At 54.1% G+C, this 18,516-nt stretch overlaps 1 protein-coding gene across 1 annotated transcript in view; it reads left to right on the top strand.

The window, feature by feature from the left end:
• LOC145340106 (fos-related antigen 1-like) overlaps positions 1-17,690 on the top strand; it is a 19,140-nt gene extending 1,450 nt beyond the window's left edge. Inside the window, exons 2-4 of the mRNA XM_080184531.1 lie at positions 2,882-3,133; positions 14,946-15,053; positions 16,311-17,690. Of these exons, the coding sequence (XP_080040657.1) occupies positions 2,882-3,133; positions 14,946-15,053; positions 16,311-16,835 (885 nt within the window). The 3' untranslated portion in view covers positions 16,836-17,690. The remainder of the gene's footprint in view (positions 1-2,881; positions 3,134-14,945; positions 15,054-16,310) is intronic.
• The last annotated feature ends 826 nt before the right edge of the window (positions 17,691-18,516 follow it).

The following is an 18,516-nucleotide window of genomic DNA, read 5'->3' as shown; positions in this document are numbered from 1 at the left end:
ATTTAGCACGGCCAATGCACCCTAACCAGCACGTCTTTCAGACTGTGGGAGGAAACCGGAGCACCCGGAGGAAACCCACGCAGACACATGGGAAGAATGTGCAAACTCCACACAGACAGTGTCCCAAGCCGGGAATCAAACCTGGATCCCTGGTCCAGTGTTAACCACCTGGACACCCTGTGTCCTCAGATCCTAGTCTCTCGAGTGGAAACATCCTCTCCACGTCCACTGTATCCAGGCCTTGCAGTATCCTTTAAGTTTCATAAGATGCCCCCCTCACCCTTCCAAACTCCAACCAGTACAGACCCAGAGTCCTCAACCATTCCTCATATTACCAGCTCTTCATTCCAGGGATCATTCTTGTGAACCTCCTCTGGACCCTTTCCAAGGCCGGCACATCCTTCCTTAGATACGGGGCCCAAAACTGCTCACAATCCTCCAAATGGGGTCTGACCAGAGCCTTATACTGCCTCAGCAGTCCATAAGACCATAAGATATAGGAGCAGAATTAGGCCATTCAATCTATCGAGTCTGCCCCGCCATTCAATCATGGCTGATGTTTTTCTCATCCCCATTCTCCTGCCTTTTCCCCATAACCCCTGATCCCCTTATTAATCAGGAACCTATCTATCTCTGTCTTAAAGACACTCAATGACCCGGCCGCCACAGCCTTCTGCGGCAAAGAGTTCCACAGATTCCCCACTCTCTGGCTGAAGAAATTCCTCCCCATCTCTGTTTTAAAGGATCGTCCCTTTAGCCTGAGGTTGTGCCCTCTGGTTCTAGTTTTTCCTACTAGTGGAAACATCCTCTCCACGTCCACTCCATCCAGGGCCTCGCAGTATCCTGTAAGTTTCAATAAGATCCCCTCCTCATCCTTCTAAACTCCAACCAGTACAGACCCAGAGTCCTCAACCCGTTCCTCATATTACCAGCTCTTCATTCCAGGGATCATTCTTGTGAACCTCCTCTGGACCCTTTCCAAGGCCGGCACATCCTTCCTTAGATACAGGGCCCAAAACTGCTCACAATCCTCCAAATGGGGTCTGACCAATGCCTTATACAGCCTCAGAAATACATCCCTGCTCTTGTATTCTAGCCCTCTCGACATAAACGCTGGCGTTGCATTTGCCTTCCTAACTGCCAGCCAGCATGTCTTTCAGACTGTGGAAGGAAACCGGAGCACCCGGAGGAAACCCACACAGACACGGGGAGAACGTGCAAACTCCACACAGACAGTGGGCCAAGCCGGGAATCGAACCCGGATCCCTGGCGCCATGAGGCAGCAGTGCAAACCATCGTGCCACCATGCTGAAAGTGGGTTAGGCAGGGGATCAGGTACCCACTGTGCCCCCCAGGTCACTTCTGGTTCTCCACAACATTCTCTGTCGAACTGCCCACATGTTGAAGATGTTTTGTCAGTCACAAACAGCTCAGGAACAGCTTAAAGGAAGAAACTCTCCGTCACAGTTGAGGGGACTCTCCCCCACCACGGCCCAGCTGAAACCTCCTCCACCCCATACCTCCCACCCCCACCTCGCAACTGCCCATAACGCAAGAGGATCTGAAACTGAGATCTGCATTTTCATTTGATCTCTTGGTGATGGCTCAGTGGGATTTCCCCTCACTCTTTCTCTCTCTCACCTCTGAGTCAGTGGTTCTCGCTCCGTCACTCACAAACAGGCTGACAGTCCCACTGACATAACTGAGGGAGTGCCGCAAAGTCAGAGGGTCAGTGCTGAGGGAGCGCCGCACTGTGGGAGGTTCGGTGCTGAGGGAGCGCCGCACTGTGGGAGGGTCAGTGCTGAGGGAGCGCCGCACTGTGGGAGGTTCGGTGCTGAGGGAGCGCCGCACTGTGGGAGGGTCAGTGCTGAGGGAGCGCCGCACTGTGGGAGGGTCAGTGCTGAGGGAGCGCCGCACTGCAGGAGGGTCGGTGCTGAGGGAGCGCCGCACTGCGGGAGGGTCGGTGCTGAGGGAGCGCCGCACTGCGGGAGGGTCGGTGCTGAGGGAGCGCCGCACTGCGGGAGGGTCGGTGCTGAGGGAGCGCCGCACTGCGGGAGGGTCGGTGCTGAGGGAGCGCCGCACTGCGGGAGGGTCGGTGCTGAGGGGGCACCGCACTGCGGGAGGGTCGGTGCTGAGGGAGCGCCGCACTGTCAGAAGTGCCTGTCGTTCAGGGTGAAACATTAAAGTGAGGTGAATGTGGGACTCACTCCCACGGGGAATGGGGGAGAATGTGGGACTCGCTCCCACGGGGGGAGTGGGGGAGAATGTGGGACTCGCTCCCACGGGGGGAGTGGGGGAGAATGTGGGACTCACTCCCACGGGGGGAGTGGGGGAGAATGTGGGACTCGCTCCCACGGGGAGTGGGGGAGAATGTGGGACTCGCTCCCATGGGGAATGGGGGAGAATGTGGGACTCACTCCCACGGGGAATGGGGGAGAATGTGGGACTCGCTCCCACGGGGGGAGTGGGGGAGAATGTGGGACTCACTCCCACGGGGGGAGTGGGGGAGAATGTGGGACTCACTCCCACGGGGGGAGTGGGGGAGAATGTGGGACTCGCTCCCATGGGGAATGGGGGAGAATGTGGGACTCGCTCCCACGGGGGGAGTGGGGGAGAATGTGGGACTCGCTCCCATGGGGAATGGGGGAGAATGTGGGACTCGCTCCCATGGGGAATGGGGGAGAATGTGGGACTCACTCCCATGAGCCAAGGTGAATGGTGTTGGTACTCGATAAACACATGAGGGAGAAAGGAATGAAGGGACAAGGTGATGAGGGCGAGATGACGAGTGGGTAGGAGGAAGCTTGTGTGGAGATGTTATTCACAAACTGACTGTAATCATCAATCGATAGTGCTTTAAGCTGCTCTCTTTCCTTTCCAGAAGTACAGCGTGCCACTGTGTGGGATGGGAACCTCAGTGCCATCACTTACCACCATCACCAACAGCCAGGAGCTCCAGTGGATGGTACAACCCACGGTGATTACCACCTCCCCATCCAACCTCTACCCAAGAACCTACCCCTACCCACACATGGCGATGAGCAGTACTGCGGGCCCCTCAGGCCTGTCGAGAGCAGGCGTTATCAGGGCATTCATGCCCCCTCTCGGGGGAAGAAGACGCAAGGAGGAGGAGGTAGGTGTGTGGGAAAGAAGGTCACACTCCCGGCTTTACACACTGTTTGCCAACAATTTTCTTTCTCATTTATAGCCCTGTCCCTAATTGCCCCCCTTGAGTAGCTTGTGGGTGAGCTGCCATCTTGAACCCACTGCAGTCCCCGTGTGGTGTAGGTCCACCCACAGTGCTGTTAGGGAGGGAGTTCCAGGATTGTGATTGGACATCAGTCAGTCCCCCGTGTGTGGTGTAGGTCCACCCACAGTGCTGTTAGGGAGGGAGTTCCAGGATTTTGACCCCAGCCACAGTGAAGGAACGGCCGATATATTTCCGCGTCAGGATGGTGAGTGGCTCGGAGGGGGGAACTTGCAGGAGGTGGTGTTCCCCATGTGTCTGCTGCCCCCCCTTGTCCTTCTCGGTGGTAGAGGTGGCGGGTTTGGAAGGTGCTGTTGATGGAGCCTTGGTGAGTCGCTGCAGTGCATCTTGTAGATGGTACACACTGCTGGCACTGTGTGTCGGTGATGGAGGGAGTGAGTGTTTGTGGTTAGCGTGTCGATCGAGTGGGGCTGCTTTGACCTGGAAGTTTTTTGCGTGTTGTTGGAGCCACACTCACCCAGGCAAATGGAGAGTATTCCATCACACTCCTGACTTGTGTCACACAGGGACATGTTTCAGTATTTGTAACGCCACACGTTGGTACTGACATGGATCTATCCGACACAGAAAAATCAATACTGTTTCAATTCTTGTATGAAATTAAAAGTTACGAAAACTGCACTTAAACAGGGTACAATTTATTGTCAATAGTGTGTCAGTAAGATAACTGTCATGCATGGAGAGAGAGAGACAGACAGACCTTAGATTTATATCACATTCCCAGGGACCCCCTGTAAATACTGACACACTCCCCCCGGGGACCCCCTGTAAATACTGACACACTCCCCCAGGGTCCCCCTGTAAATACTGACACACTCCCCCTGGGGACCCCCTGTAAATACTGACACACTCCCCCCGGGGACCCCCTGTAAATACTGACACACTCCCCCCAGGGACCCCCTGTAAATACTGACACACTCCCCCCCAGGGACCCCCTGTAAATACTGACACACTCCCCCCAGGGACCCCCTGTAAATACTGACACACTCCCCCTGGGGACCCCCTGTAAATACTGACACATCTCCCCAGGGGACCCCCTGTAAATACTGACACACTCCCCCCAGGGACCCCCTGTAAATACTGACACACTCCCCCCAGGGACCCCCTGTAAATACTGACACACTCCCCCTGGGGACCCCCTGTAAATACTGACACATCTCCCCAGGGGACCCCCTGTAGATACTGACACACTCCCCCCGGGGACCCCCTGTAAATACTGACACACTCCCCCCCGGGATCCCCCTGTAAATACTGACACACTCCCCCGGGGACCCCCTGTAAATACTGACACACTCCCCCCGGGGACCCCCTGTAAATACTGACACACTCCCCCTGGGGACCCCCTGTAAATACTGACACACTCCCCCCGGGGACCCCCTGTAAATACTGACACACTCCCCCCGGGGACCCCCTGTAAATACTGACACACTCCCCCCGGGGACCCCCTGTAAATACTGACACACTCCCCCTGGGGACCCCCTGTAAATACTGACACACTCCCCCTGGGGACCCCCTGTAAATACTGACACACTCCCCCTGGGGACCCCCTGTAAATACTGACACACTCCCCCCGGGACCCCCTGTAAATACTGACACACTCCCCCTGGGGACCCCCTGTAAATACTGACACACTCCCCCTGGGGACCCCCTGTAAATACTGACACACTCCCCCCGGGACCCCCTGTAAATACTGACACACTCCCCCCGGGGACCCCCTGTAAATACTGACACATCTCCCCAGGGGACCCCCTGTAAATACTGACACACTCCCCCTGGGGACCCCCTGTAAATACTGACACACTCCCCCCGGGACCCCCTGTAAATACTGACACACTCCCCCCGGGGACCCCCCTGTAAATACTGACACACTCCCCCTGGGGACCCCCTGTAAATACTGACACACTCCCCCCGGGGACCCCCCTGTAAATACTGACACACTCCCCCCGGGGACCCCCTGTAAATACTGACACACTCCCCCTGGGGACCCCCTGTAAATACTGACACATCTCCCCAGGGGACCCCCTGTAAATACTGACACACTCCCCCCCAGGGACCCCCTGTAGATACTGACACACTCCCCCTGGGGACCCCCTGTAGATACTGACACACTCCCCCTGGGGACCCCCTGTAGATACTGACACACTCCCCCTGGGGACCCCCTGTAAATACTGACACACTCCCCCCGGGGACCCCCTGTAAATACTGACACACTCCCCCCGGGGACCCCCTGTAAATACTGACACACTCCCCCCGGGGACCCCCTGTAAATACTGACACACTCCCCCCGGGGATTCCCTGTAAATACTGACACACTCCCCCCCGGGACCCCCTGTAAATACTGACACACTCCCCCCCGGGACCCCCTGTAAATACTGACACATCTCCCCAGGGGACCCCCTGTAAATACTGACACACTCCCCCCCGGGACCCCCTGTAGATACTGACACACTCTCCCCAGGGGACCCCCTGTAAATACTGACACACTCCCCCCCGGGACCCCCTGTAAATACTGACACACTCCCCCCTGTAAATACTGACACACTCCCCCTGGGGACCCCCTGTAAATACTGACACACTCCCCCCAGGGACCCCCCTGTAAACACTGACACACTCCCCCTGGGATCCCCCGTAAATACTGACACACTCCCCCCGGGGACCCCCTGTAAATACTGACACACTCCCCCTGTAAATACTGACACACTCCCCCCCGGGGACCCCCTGTAAATACTGACACACTCCCCCTGGGGACCCCCTGTAAATACTGACACACTCCCCCCTTTAAATACTGACACACTCCCCCCAGGGACCCCCTGTAAATACTGACACACTCCCCCCCGGGGACCCCCTGTAAATACTGACACACTCCCCCTGGGGACCCCCCTGTAAATACTGACACACTCCCCCTGGGGACCCCCTGTAAATACTGACACACTTCCCCCCCCCCCGGGGACCCCCTGTAAATACTGACACACTCCCCCCGGGGATTCCCTGTAAATACTGACACACTCCCCCCGGGGACCCCCTGTAAATACTGACACACTCCCCCCTTTAAATACTGACACACTCCCCCCCGGGGACCCCCTGTAAATACTGACACACTCCCCCCGGGGACCCCCCTGTAAATACTGACACACTCCCCCCCCCCCCCCCCCCCTGGGGACCCCCTGTAAATACTGACACACTCCCCCCGGGGATTCCCTGTAAATACTGACACACTCCCCCCGGGGACCCCCTGTAAATACTGACACACTCCCCCTGGGGACCCCCTGTAAATACTGACACACTCCCCCCGGGGATCCCCTGTAAATACTGACACACTCCCCCCGGGGATTCCCTGTAAATACTGACACACTCCCCCGGGACCCCCTGTAAATACTAACACACTCCCCCCGGGGACCCCCCCTGTAAATACTGACACACTCCCCCCAGGGACCCCCCTGTAAATACTAACACACTCCCCGGGGACCCCCTGTAAATACTAACACACTCCCCCCGGGGACCCCCTGTAAATACTGACACACTCCCCCCGGGGACCCCCTGTAAATACTGACACACTCCCCCCGGGGACCCCCCTGTAAATACTGACACACTCCCCCCGGGGACCCCCCTGTAAATACTAACACACTCCCCGGGGACCCCCTGTAAATACTGACACACTCCCCCCGGGGACCCCCTGTAAATACTGACACACTCCCCCCGGGGACCCCCCTGTAAATACTGACACACTCCCCCCGGGGACCCCCTGTAAATACTGACACACTCCCCCCGGGGACCCCCTGTAAATACTGACACACTCCCCCTGGGGACCTTCTGTAAATACTGACACGCTCCCCGGGTACTCCCTGTAAATACTGACACACTCCCCCTGGGATCCCCTGTAAATACTGACACACTCTCCCCCCCGGGACCCCCTGTAAATACTGACACACTCCCCCTGGGGTGGTTTCTATATAGAATAACAGATACCCGGGAGTGAGTTACAGACTGGAATCTAATCGAGGGGTTCCGGGTGGTTTATATATAGAATAACAGATACCCGGGAGTGAGTTACAGACTGGAATCTAATCGAGGGGTTCGGGGTGGTTTATATATAGAATAACAGATACCCGGGAGTGAGTTACAGACTGGAATCTAATCGAGGGGTTCGGGGTGGTTTATATATAGAATTACAGATACCCGGGAGTGAGTTACAGACTGGAATCTATTCAAGGGCGCGAGTGAATCGAGGGCATGAGTGAATCTGGTCTGTGAGTATGTGAGCCTCCTAACTGAGACTGTGTGTCTGCCGGAGGATTTGACCTTATAAACTATGTCTGTGCCAGTGTCTGATTCACGGCAGCAGCTGCAACGACTCCATCAGAAACAGATGTTACAACACAGCTGGAACCACTGCGAGGGAACAGCCAAACACGTGCTGTGGCGTGCTAGTTGGCACCTTGTTCATTCCACTCACAGCAGGACCATGGCTGTCCCACTTGCCCTAATAAAACACTGAACACTCTGTACTGTGCAGGGGACACAGAGTCCCAGAGAGATCAAAACATGCAATTTCTGCAAATTGGCTTAATGAGGGCTGTAATCCTTGGGATGTGGAAGATTAAGGGGGCGATTTGATCAGAGTTCGCAAGATATGAAGGAGAAATAGCAATGGATAGGGGGCTGGTTTGGGTGCAGTCTAGGATGAGGTGTGGGGTGGGGGGGGTAAACACACAGAGTCTGAAAGGGAGAAGCCAATCTTTGTGAGACTGGGTTCACCTCCAAACATAAAGGGAGGGAGAATTTGGAAACTCTCTCCCACAAACAGCAATCGGGGTTTGGTCGATTAATTTTAAATCTGAGATAGATGGGTTTGTGTTATCTAGGGGGATGCAGCAAAAGCGGAGATGTGAGTTAGCTCACAGATAAGACTGTAAGATATAGGAACAGAATATGGCCATTCGGCCCATCAGCATTGCCGTGGCTGATAAGTTTCTCAACCCCATTCTCCCACCTTTTCCCTATAACCTTTGACCCCCTCACCAATCGAGAATCTATCTCTGTCTCCGATACACTCAATGACCCGGCCTTCTCTGTAGCAACAAATCCCACAGATTCACCCACCCTCTGGCTGAAGAAATTCCTCCTCATCTCCATTCTACAGGGCTGTTTACTCTGAGGCTGTGCCCTCGGATCCCAGTCTCTCCGACTAATGGAAACATCTTCCCCACGGTCCACTCTATCCAGGGCCTTTCAGTATTCTGTAGGTTTCAACGAGATCCCTCCCTCATCCTTCTAAACTCCATCGAGTACAGACCCAGAGTCCTCAAACGCTCCTCAGTCACCAAGCCTTTCATTCCCGGGATCGGGCATGATTCCGTGATGTGACATCATCCATTTTGGTCGGAATAACAGCAAAATGGACTATTATTTAAATGGTGCAAAATTGCAGCATGCTGCTGTGCAGAGGGACCTGGGTGTCCTCGTGCAGGAATCACAAGGAGTTGGTTTGTAGGTACAGCAGGGAATTAAGGCGGCAAATGGAATTTTATCCTTCATTGCCAGAGGGATGGAGTTTAAAAACAGTGAGGTTATGTTGCAGCTGTATAAGGTGCTGGTGAGGCCACACCTGGAGTTACTGTGTACAGTTTCAGTCTCCTTACTTGAGAAAGGATATACTGGCACTGGAGGGGGTGCAGACGAGATTCAATAGGTTGATTCCGGAGTTGAGAGGGTTGGATTATGAGGAGAGAATGAGTAGACTGGGACTATTTGGAATTCAGAAGAATGGTGGGAGGGGGGGATCTTATAGAAACATATAAGATGATGAAGGGAATCGATAAGATAGAAGCAGGGAAGATGTTTCCACTGGCGGGTGAAACTAGAACTAGGGGGCATGGCCTCAAAATAAGGGGGAGCAGATTTAGGACTGAGTTGAGGAGGAACTTCTTCACACAAAGGGTTGTGAATCTGTGGAATTCCCTGCCCAGTTGAGGCTCCCTCATTGAATGTTTTTAAGGCAAGGATAGATAGATTTTTGAACAGTAAAGGAATTAAGGGTTACGGTGAGCGGGTGGGTAAGTGGAGCTGAGTCCATGAAAAGATCAGCCATGATCTTATTGAATGGCGGGGCAGGCTCGAGGGACCAGATGGTCTACTCCTGCTCCTATTTCTTAAGTGCAATGGATGGCAGAACAGACTAGAGGGGCTGAATGGCCTCCTCCTGTCCCTGCAAGCACAGGATCATAGATATTGTGCGTGCAGAATGGTGTCTCCCTCTCTCTCTCTCTCGTGCAAGTGGGAAGATCCTAGTTTCGAACCCCAGACTTGAGACTTGTGCGCAGAATCCAGACTGCTACCCCGGTCACGAGTGCTGCACTGTCAGAGGCCCTGATAAGACGTTAACTTGAGGGTCCCCAACCCCTTTACCCCACCACATCCTTCCCTCGCAGCAAATAATAATGAACAAAGAAAATTACAGCACAGGAACAGGCCCTTCGGCCCCTCCAAGCCTGCCCCGACCATGCTGCCCGAATGAACTAAACCCTCTACCCTTCCGGGGACCATATCCCTCTATTCCCATCCTATTCATGGATTTGTCCAGATGCCCCTTAAAAGTCACTATTGTATCTCCTTCCATTCCCTCCCCCGGCAGCGAGTTCCAGGGACCCACCACCCTCTGTGTAAAATATCTGCCTCGTACATCTCCTTTAAACCTTGTCCCTCACACCTTAAACCTGTGCCCCCCTAGTAATTGAGTCTGGGAAAAAGCTTCTGACTATCCACTCTGTCCGTGCCCCTCATAAACTTATAGACTTCTATCAGGTCTCCCCTCAACCACCATCGCTCCAGTGAGAACAAACCAAGTTTCTCCAACCTCTCCTCATAGCTAATGCCTTCCATACCAGGGCAACATCCTGGTAAATCTTTTCTGTGCCCTCTCCAAAGCCTCCACATCCTGTGGCGACCAGAATTGAACACTATATTCCAAATGTGGTCTAACTAAGGTTCTATAAAGCTGCAACATGAGTTGCCAATGTTTAAACTCAGTGCCCTGCCAGATGAAGACAAGCGTGCCATATGCCTTTTTGAGTACCTTCTCCATCTGCGTTTGTAAAATAAAATTGGCTACTGATATTCTATTGCCTCAACTGTATCTCCGAACGCCGCAATCACAAAAGGGGGCACCAGTATCGGGCAGGCACTCTCTGGACACCCCTTGTTCGGCCCTTTCCAACATGGACACCCACCCTTTGGCCTGTTGTCCAGCCTGCCGCGAGGACATGGCTCAGTCCTTGCAATGAGGAGGAATCTTCTTCACCCAGAGAGCGGTCAGCTTCTGGAAAGCAGTTGAGGCTAAAACACGATCTTACCGGCTGTTCACGCCACACTCCTGCTGCAGTGAAGACTGAGATTGTGGCGCCCAGCCAAATCTCCATTCGCGCTGGTGGGTTGGGAAAGTCCCACCAGCGTGAACAGTTGTAACATTCCAGCCTGTATGTTTTCAACAAGGAATTACATACTCATTCATGAGTCACAGAAAACTAGCATGCAGGTACAGCAGATAATAGAAAGAGTGAATGGAATATTGGCATATATAGCTAAAGGAATAGAATATAAAAGTAAAGAAATATTGTTCCAACTACACAAGGCATCGGTGAGGCTGCGCCTGGAGTATTGTACACAGTTTTGGTTCCCTTATTTGAGGGAAGATGTAGTGACATTGGAGGCAGTTCAGAGGAGGTTCACTAGACTGATTCCAGAGATGAGGGGTTTGTCGTATAGAGAGAGATTGAACAGTTTAAGCCCCCATACACCCTCTGGAATGAGGGGAGATCAAATTGAGGTTTACGAGATGATTAAAAAGTCTGGATAAAGTAGACATGGAGCAGATGCTTCCTCTTGTGGGACATTCTAGGACGAGAGGCCTTAGGATAAGGGGCAGCAAATTTCAAACAGAATTGGGAGAGAAACTACTTCTCCCAAAGGAATTCGCTATCCCAAAGTGCAGTGGGTGCTGGGACAGTGAGTAAATTTAAGGGGGAGTTGGACAGATTTTTAATTGGCAATGGGATGAAGGGTTATGGGGAGATGGCAGGAAAATAGGAATGAGGAGCATATCAGCCAGGATCGAATAGCAGAGCAGACTCAATGGGCTGAATGGCCTCATTCTATTCGATATTTTGTCAACTTACAGGGTGAGATTTCCTGGCCCCTAAACCAGAAAAGTCCGAGGTCAAAGGACTTTTGCGTGGCCCAACCGCTACATGGCGGGTGAGATGGGAAAATTATCCCCAAAGCTCTTGGGGGAGGGGACAAGGGGATCAAAGGGTATTGGAGGCGGAGGGAAGGTGGGATCAGTTTATTGAGTTGGACAATCAGCCATGATCGCAGTGAACAGTGGAGCAGGATCGAAGGGCCAAATGGCCTCCTCCTATTTTTCTACATTGCTATGAGCCCCGGGAGGGGGAAAAAGAACTTGGAATTGTCTGGAATAGCTCAGGAATGATCTGACTTGTAGGTGTGGTGGGCGGACCCCAATTACTTATGACCCCCAGTGACCCACTCTCAGCAACCTGGATGTTACTGGTGGGCGTGTGAGAACGAGCGGAGGGTGTGGCTGGTGATTCTAGAGAGGTGCAAAATTCTGGAATTCCCAACCCAAACCCCCCCAACTCTCTCTCTCTCTCTCTCTGTCACCTTTTAATTTTCCGAGGTGCCTCCTTTGCCAGCACCTTGAATCTCCAGTCCTACCCCAGGATAAGAGGCAATGAGTCAAAGCTCCTTCCAGGGCAGGAAGTCCTTATCCACACATTGGAATGATTTCCTGTTGACTAACACATTCGTTGCCAATACTGCACAGTCTTGGCCAATACTTCACTTACTCATGCATTGCTCCTGTCTTGCTCACCATCAACTGGACTGTCTTCACTTCTTCCTTTTTCCCTCCCACGCCTCACGCCCCCTCCCCCGTCTCATGCCCCCTCCCCCGCCTCCCGCCCCCTCCCCCACCTCAACACGTTGCCCCCCCTCCACAGTTTCCTCTTTCCCTCTAGAGCAGAGGAGGAGTATAGAGCACACAGGCCCGACACACAAAGAATGGGAGAAAAGATTATGGAGCATCAGGCAGTACAATTTTAACAGAGGCAGCAATACAGTACGTCTGTGAAGCTCAGGACAATAGCGCATAAAAAGAAAAAGCAAGAGGATTCTTCACTTTATCAACAGGCGCACAGAAGCAATGCAGTTGTGATAAACTTTTATCCAATTCTGGACACTGTACTTTAGAAAGGTTTTTTTTGACTTGTTTCTCCGGATGTTAACTTTACTGGCTGGGCCTGGCTTTTATCCCCCAACCCTAATTGCCCGCTTGAGAAGGCGGTAGGTGGGCCGCCATTTCCATGTGGTGTAGGTACACCCACAGTGCTGTTAGGGAGGGAGTTCCAGGATTGTGATTGGACATCAGTCAGTCCCCGTGTGTGGTGTAGGTACACCCACAGTGCTGTTAGGGAGGGAGTTCCAGGATTGTGATTGGACATCAGTCAGTACCCGTGTGTGGTGTAGGTACACCCACAGTGCTGTTAGGGAGGGAGTTCCAGGATTGTGATTGGACATCAGTCAGTACCCGTGTGTGGTGTAGGTACACCCACAGTGCTGTTAGGGAGGGAGTTTTAGTATTTTGACCCCAGCCACAGTGGAGGAATGGCCGATATATTTGCGAGTCGTTCTGATCTGGAAGATGCTGCCTGAAAGGGAGTCAGAAGCAGATTCAACAGGAACTTGCAAAAAGGGGAATTGGGGAAATACTCAATATGCGGGGCTATTGGGAAAAGAGGGGGGGAGAGGGGGAGAGAGCTAACTCCAATTGGATCGATCTTTCAAAGATCCAATGCTGTGACAATGAGCTGAATGGCCTCATCCCGTTTCAATATCATTCCATAATGCTATTATATATTTACACTGAGGCTACGATAAAGTAAATGGCTATTCGGGCCATCTGCTCCATGCTAGTGCTTCTACTCCACACCTGTCTGATCCCACACCCCATCGTCTTTTCCTCATCTCTCCATTCCTCCCTCTCCAGTGTAAGTATCCAGCTTCCCATCTTAAATGAATCAAAATTATTCACCTTACTCACTCCCTATGGGAATGAGCCACGCATTCTTCCCCCACTCCCCATGGGAGCCAGTCCCACATTCTCCCCCACTCCCCCCATGGGAGCGAGTCCCACATTCTCCCCCACTCCCTCTGTGGGTGTGAGTCCCACATTCTCCCCCACACCCTCCGTGGGTGTGAGTCCCACATTCTCCCCCACTCCCTCCGTGGGTGTGAGTCCCACATCCTCCCCCACTCCCCCTGGGAGCGAGTCCCACATTCTCCCCATTCTCTGGGTGAAGATAATTCTCCTGAATCCCCCAGTGGATTTATCAGTGACTATCTGATATTGATGACTCCCTAGTTCTCCCCACACAAATAGAAACATCTTCACTCTGTTCATCCTATTGAAATCCTACTTCATCATTTAAATTCCTCAATTACATCACCCCTCAGGCTCCCTCAGCACCGACCCTCCCACAGTGTGGCGCTCCCTCAGCACCGACCCTCCCACAGTGCAGTGCTCCCTCAGCACTGACCCTCCCACAGTGCAGCGCTCCCTCAGCACCGACCCTCCCACAGTGCGGTGCTCCCTCAGCACTGACCCTCCCACAGTGCGGTGCTCCCTCAGCACTGACCCTCCCACAGTGCGGCGCTCCCTCAGCACCGACCCTCCCACAGTGCGGTGCTCCCTCAGCACTGACCCTCCCACAGTGCGGCACTCCCTCAGCACTGACCCTCCCACAGTGCGGTGCCCCCTCAGCACTGACCCTCCCACAGTGCGGCGCCCCCTCAGCACTGACCCTCCCACAGTGCGGTGCCCCCTCAGCACTGACCCTCCCACAGTGCGGCGCTCCCTCAGCACTGACCCTCCCACAGTGCGGTGCCCCCTCAGCACTGACCCTCCCACAGTGCGGCGCTCCCTCAGCACTGACCCTCCCACAGTGCGGCGCTCCCTCAGCACTGACCCTCCCACAGTGCAGCGCCCCCTCAGCACTGACCCTCCCACAGTGCGGCGCTCCCTCAGCACTGACCCTCCCACAGTGCGGCGCCCCCTCAGCACTGACCCTCCCACAGTGCGGCGCTCCCTCAGCACTGACCCTCCCACAGTGCGGCGCTCCCTCAGCACTGACCCTCCCACAGTGCGGCGCTCCCTCAGCACTGACCCTCCCACAGTGCGGCCCTCCCTCAGCACTGACCCTCCCACAGTGCGGCGCTCCCTCAGCACTGACCCTCCCACAGTGCGGCGCTCCCTCAGCACTGACCCTCCCACAGTGCGGCACTCCCTCAGCACCGACCCTCCCACAGTGCGGCACTCCCTCAGCACTGACCCTCCCACAGTGCAGCGCTCCCTCAGCACTGACCCTCCCACAGTGCGGCGCTCCCTCAGCACCGACCCTCAGACAAGCTGGCACTCCCTCAGCACTGGTTCTGGGAAAGTTTGTCTGGATTGTCAACCCAAGATCTCTGGAATAGCCTCTCGATAGCAGAAGCTTCTGGTTTTGTGTGAGTGTGCTGGCCACTGAACGAGAGCTGACAGCTGGTTCTGGAGGGTGGCTTGTACAGGCTTTCCTCCCATACAGTGAACCTTTGTAATGTTTTCCAGCTATCGCCAGAGGAGGAAGAGAGGAAGAGACTGCGGAGGGAGAGAAACAAGCTGGCTGCAGCAAAGTGTCGCAACAGGAGGAGAGAACTGACCGACAGACTCCAGTCGGTGAGTGCTGCAAACTATATGAGAGTAATTCACCCATTACAACATACTGCACACCCAGACCAGCTCTCAGAGTGTTTGATGGGGACAGTGTAGAGGGAGCTTTACTCTGTATCTAACCCCATGCTGTACCTGTCCTGGGAGTGTTTGATGGGGGAACAGTGTAGAGGGAGCTTTACTCTGTATCTAACCCCATGCTGTACCTGTCCTGGGAGTGTTTGATGGGGGACAGTGTAGAGGGAGCTTTACTCTGTATCTAACCCCATGCTGTACCTGTCCTGGGAGTGTTTGATGGGGACAGTGTAGAGGGAGCTTTACTCTGTATCTAACCCCGTGCTGTCCCTGTCCTGGGAGTGTTTGATGGGGGGACAGTGTAGAGGGAGCTTTACTCTGTATCTAACCCCGTCCTGTACCTGTCCTGGGAGTGTTTGATGGGGGACAGTGTAGAGGGAGCTTTACTCTGTATCTAACCCCGTGCTGTACCTGTCCTGGGAGTGTTTGATGGGGGACAGTGTAGAGGGAGCTTTACTCTGTATCTAACCCCGTGCTGTACCTGTCCTGGGAGTGTTTGATGGGGGGACAGTGTAGAGGGAGCTTTACTCTGTATCTAACCCCGTGCTGTCCCTGTCCTGGGAGTGTTTGATGGGGGGACAGTGTAGAGGGAGCTTTACTCTGTATCTAACCCCGTGCTGTCCCTGTCCTGGGAGTGTTTGATGGGGACAGTGTCGAGGGAGCTTTACTCTGTGTCTAACCCCGTGCTGTACCTGTCCTGAGAATGTTTGATGGGGACAGTGTCGAGGGAGCTTTACTCTGTGTCTAACCCCGTACTGTACCTGTCCTGGGAGTGTTTGATGGGGGGACAGTGTAGAGGGAGCTTTACTCTGTATCTAACCCCGTGCTGTCCCTGTCCTGGGAGTGTTTGATGGGGACAGTGTAGAGGGAGCTTTACTCTGTATCTAACCCCGTGCTGTACCTGTCCTGGGAGTGTTTGATGGGGGGACAGTGCAGAGGGAGCTTCACTCTGTATCTAACCCCGTGCTGTACCTGTCCTGGGAGTGTTTGATGGGGGACAGTGTAGAGGGAGCTTTACTCTGTATCTAACCCCGTGCTGTACCTGTCCTGGGAGTGTTTGATGGGGACAGTGTAGAGGGAGCTTTACTCTGTATCTAACCCCGTGCTGTACCTGTCCTGGGAGTGTTTGATGGGGACAGTGTAGAGGGAGCTTTACTCTGTATCTAAGCCCTGTACTGTTTGATATAGGAGACGGATCAGCTTGAGGATGTGAAGTCGGGCTTGCAGAAGGAAATTGCTGAGCTGCAGAAGGAGAAGGAGAGGTTGGAGTTCATCCTGGAGGCCCATCAGCCCATTTGCAAAATTCCCGATGATGGCAGGAGCCCCTCAACATCGGGGACGGTCAGAGGTCGCGAGGTGAAGCCTAAGGACCCAGGCCTCGAGGCTGCCGATTCGTCCCAGAGGCCCAAGCCGCCCAGGGTCTCCCTCAGGCCAGTCCGCGATCTCGGCCTGAGCAGGGGGAGCCCCGAGCCTGAGGCCTTGCACACCCCCACCCTCCTGCGGACCCCCTCGGTCACCCCCTTCACCGCCAGCCTGGCCTTCACCTACCCCAGCCTGCCGGCGTACGACCCGGAACCTTCCGCCGGCCCCTCCAGCCAGGGGCTGGCCCTCTTCACCCCCCCGGAGGCCTGCGCAGCTGCCCATCGCCGAGGCAGCAGCAGTGGTGACCAGTCGTCCGACTCACTCAGCTCCCCGACCTTGGTGACCTTGTAGGCCGGAGGGCCAATTGGCTGCGTGTACCGGGATGCGGGTGGGGCCCACGCATCCCACCAGAGATTGGTGGAGGGAGAGGGAGAGGCACAAGGGCTGAATGGTCTCCTCCCTGGACTCTCCTAAAGAGGCCGACTCCAGCTGAGAACCATCTCTCTTTGGATGGGTGGGCTGGAGCTCGTGGGGGTCAAAGGGCACACGGGTTGGGTTGACCATCCCGTGTGTGGTGGCTATTGGGATCATCGGGAATTGTTGGGAGAGCGGTACAGTCAGTACTCTGGGAATGGGCGAATTGGCAACCCTTATACCAAAGCAAGGATGGGTTAGGATGGTGACCGATCTGTTAACCGCCCCCTCCAACCAATCCCGGAGAGCTTATTAAATCTGCCCCTCACCATCAGTCAGACTTGGTCAAGCAGCGAGCTTGACCAACGGAGATTGATCAGGACTGGGGTTGGTAATCTCTGGCCAATGGCAATATCCATGGCACTGCCCACTGCCCAGTGTTGGACACCCCTTGGCATTCACCCCATCCCTCTACTATTCCCAAAAGGCTAGCAGGGTGGCACAGTGGTTAGCACTGCTGCCTCACAGCGCCAGCGATCCGGGTTCAATTCCCGGCTTGGGTCACTGTCTGCACGTTCTCCACGTGGGTTTCCTTCGGGTGCTCCGATTTCCTCCCACAGTCCGAAATACACCAGGTTATGTGGATTGGCCGTGCTGAATTGTCCTTTAGTGTCCGAAGATGTGCAGGTTAGGTGGATTGGCCATGTTAAATTGCCTTTTAATATCAGGGGGATTAGGAGGGTAAATATATGGGGTTACAGGGATAGGGTTTGGGTGGGATTGTGGTTGGTGCAGACTTGATGGGCTGAATGGCCTCGTTCTGCACCGTAGGGATTCTATGGTTTGATGGATTCTATGAAACTGGGGCCAGATTCTGGGTGAACTTAGCAAAACTTTATCAAGCACAAAATCTCCCCAATCCCAAATTCCTCAGTATTTATTTTGAGATGTATTTTTGTATAATTTATTTTTTACCCTGAGGGAGCACGTCGATTCCTGTCAATCAGTGAGAAGATCAAATAAACTACTGCTCTCTCTGCCAAGGCTTCCTGCGTATTTTGGCTTTCTAATTTTCTCGTTCCCCTACTCTCCTGCTCTCTTTCTCTCTCTCTCTCTCTCTCTCTCTCTCTCCTCTGTCGCGCAGACACACACTTGATGCCTCCCTTCGACATCAGATCATCTGGGAGTGAGAGGACATCTAAGGCCTCCCTCTGACTAGGCCTCGCGTGAGATCGGGAGATAAAGGGGCTGGAGTAGGCCATTGGGCCACCATTACTTAAGATCGCCTCTGATCTTATGGTGGTCTCAACCCTACTTTCCTGTCTCCCCACTCAACTCCCTGTGTCAGTCAGAAATCTCAGCCTTGAATATATAACTCCCACCAATTTTTACACAGAAGGCATCCTTTCCAGACGTATCACAGCTTGCTGTGGCTCCAGCTCTAACCAAGTAACCTCAACGGCTGTGACACAACTTGAAATGCATATCCATAAGAACATAAAAACATAAGAACATAAGAAGTAGGAGCAGGAGTAGGCCATCTAGCCCTTCGAGCCTGCCCCGCCATTCAATAAGACCATGGCTGATCTGAAATGGCTCAGTTCCATTTTCCCGCTTT

Source organism: Carcharhinus amblyrhynchos, unplaced genomic scaffold (assembly GCF_965287045.1).
Source record: "Carcharhinus amblyrhynchos unplaced genomic scaffold, sCarAmb.v2.hapA scaffold_780, whole genome shotgun sequence".
NCBI classification, from domain to species: Eukaryota; Metazoa; Chordata; class Chondrichthyes; order Carcharhiniformes; family Carcharhinidae; genus Carcharhinus; species Carcharhinus amblyrhynchos.
This window is presented reverse-complemented; position numbering and strand designations above follow the sequence as displayed.